This window comes from Sphaeroforma arctica, assembly GCF_001186125.1.
Source record: "Sphaeroforma arctica JP610 unplaced genomic scaffold supercont1.561, whole genome shotgun sequence".
Taxonomy (NCBI): Eukaryota; class Ichthyosporea; order Ichthyophonida; genus Sphaeroforma; species Sphaeroforma arctica.
The window spans coordinates 34,668-36,997 of record NW_014039997.1 but is presented as its reverse complement, the minus strand read 5'-3'; the positions used below and the strand labels follow the sequence as shown (position 1 = coordinate 36,997).

Below are 2,330 nucleotides of genomic sequence, written 5' to 3'. Positions count from 1 at the left end.
AACTGGTCTACCAAATAACATAGATCGATTAAAGGAACAGTCAGACAATAAGCCCCCGTCAGACACAGTCAAGGCATTAATACCTGGCTTTGCGAACAAAATCATAGATTCGACTTTAGTTAATAAGAAGATAAAGATCACAGATTGGGCAAAATACAATTTTAACCACGGGTATGTCAGCCTTGACTTAACCAAGGTGGACTTTACAGAGTTAAAGTGTCCCTCAAGGAACTATGTATCCTGGAGACACGAGGCTGTGGTAATAGAACAAGTTGAGAAATGGCTAGCAGATGGAGTGATAGAAATTAACTATCAACAGACGCCAGTTAACTTGGCACTGCTAGCCGTAGACCAACATAACTCTGACGGATCGTTTAAGAAAGTCAGGGTATGTTTAGATATGAGTGCAATAAATATGTTTTTGCCTACAGACTGTGATCTCAATCAGATCAAGCGCTATAGGTTTGCACCGCTTGGGAGTGTGACCGAAAATATTCCATGGCGCAGGGTCATTATTGATCTGGTTGACCTGCCCACGTCCGAGCACACAAGCGACCGTTACGTATGCCACTTCTTTGATGTGGCGTCACGGTTTAACTTGCTCTATCCAGCAAAGGATAACAGTATGCAGACCGTGGCAGAATTATGTTGCCAAGTCTTTGCTGACCACGGGTGGCCAGGTATTATGTGCAGTGATAACGTTAGTGAGTTCTGCGATAATGTAATGGAATCGCTAGTACTCGTATCAGGCATATGCCATAAGAAAGACAAACACATATGAACGAGTGTGCTGTTCCAATGCTTTTGCCTTTTTAATAAGGCTATATTGCGTATTTCTCGCAAGCAAGGATATACAACGTTATAAATACGTTGTACCTTCACTAACCATGGTAACTCATGGTGATCAGGTTCATCCTTGTTAAAGGGTATTTATAACTCACTATATCTGCCACAAAAATAGTGAGCGGGTGTAGTTTCTGTAACCGGATCAGCACACTCGTTCATCTGTGTTTGTACCCACTTAAGGTGGTACGGCCAATCATCTGCATCATCCGTTAATGCAGTACGCAAGAAGAACTCAAATCTTCTAGGGCACGTTTCATTCGCGCCTTGCGTTTGCGGTTTATATGGCACACCTTTCTTATGGCATATGCCTGATACGAGTACTAGCGATTCCATTACGTCATCGCAGAACTCACTACCGTTAACAGTGCACATAATACCTGGCCACCCGTGCAAAGACTTGGCAACATAATTGCCACGGTCTGCGTACTCTTATCCTTTAATGGATAGAGCAAGTTAAACCGTGACGCCACATCAAAGAAGTAACATACGTAACGGTCGCTTGTGTGCTCGGACGTGGGCAGGTCTATAATGTCGTACTTCTGTGACATCTTGACTATCACAGCTTGGGTAGTGATATTCCTATCATCGGCCAGGAATATTTTTTAACATCTGTGGCCATGGTATCACTCGTAGAAGTTTTATAATCTGCTAAAGTGAGGTGAGTTGTTTGTGTTCTCCTTTCGATATCTTTCATTAATGCAAAACGATCGGATATACATGAAATTTCAGAACCAGGATCAATCAACGCAAGGATTTTACTTCCATTGCACTATACAGGGATTATTACACGCTCATCTAAAGAGTCGTTGTATTGTCTGTGTAACGATTGTACCTGGTTGTACTTTCACTCCAACTTAATGTCGGGCTTTTTGTCACAAGACTTAGTGTGATAGCCATTGGTCTTCTCACACTTGTCGTACTTAATAAGAAAGTGTGTACAGGTGGATGCATGCCTGCCATTCCAATAACCGTTAGGGGTCAATTGGTACATGTCATACCCACACTGTGCGTCGGCACATTTCTTAATCTCCTTAAATGGAGGTTCCTTGTCCTTCGCCACCGCGCGTGCCCGTTTATTGGGTCACGTGGATAGAGTGGAGTCACGAGCACGTGTATGTTGGGGTCTCTCGTTTGATGTCTGCCTGGATACGTACCCGTGATCGGTGTGCTCTCGCGGCTTCTTAACTGCCGCTTTTCCCTTCGATGTTACTCGGTGTGCGGGAAAAAGGGTGGATACAGTATCATAAAACTGTTCCCACGTAGGTCGGGATAGATGAAACTTTGTTTCATGTCCCTTGTCTCGAGCCTCAGTAGCGTGTTTACGTCGCAACTCGGTGTACAGGCTCTCACGGTCGTTATTCCCATGTTCTTACAGAACACGTGCATAACCAGGAACTCGCATCATCGCTGTGCCTTGTCCTTTGTTATCTGGACGTTTCAGGTCAGCATCTAGCTTCAGAATATAACTCTGAATGGGCGTGTTT

General features: G+C 44.0%; 1 protein-coding gene across 1 annotated transcript in view; it reads left to right on the top strand.

The window, feature by feature from the left end:
* The window catches only part of SARC_07241 (hypothetical protein), a gene marked incomplete at both ends in the record, with an annotated part of 5,262 nt that extends 4,481 nt beyond the window's left edge, over nucleotides 1–781 (top strand). The window contains 2 exons of the mRNA XM_014298825.1: nucleotides 35–388; nucleotides 449–781. Of these exons, the coding sequence (XP_014154300.1) occupies nucleotides 35–388; nucleotides 449–781 (687 nt within the window). The remainder of the gene's footprint in view (nucleotides 1–34; nucleotides 389–448) is intronic.
* Nucleotides 782–2,330: the final 1,549 nt, after the last annotated feature.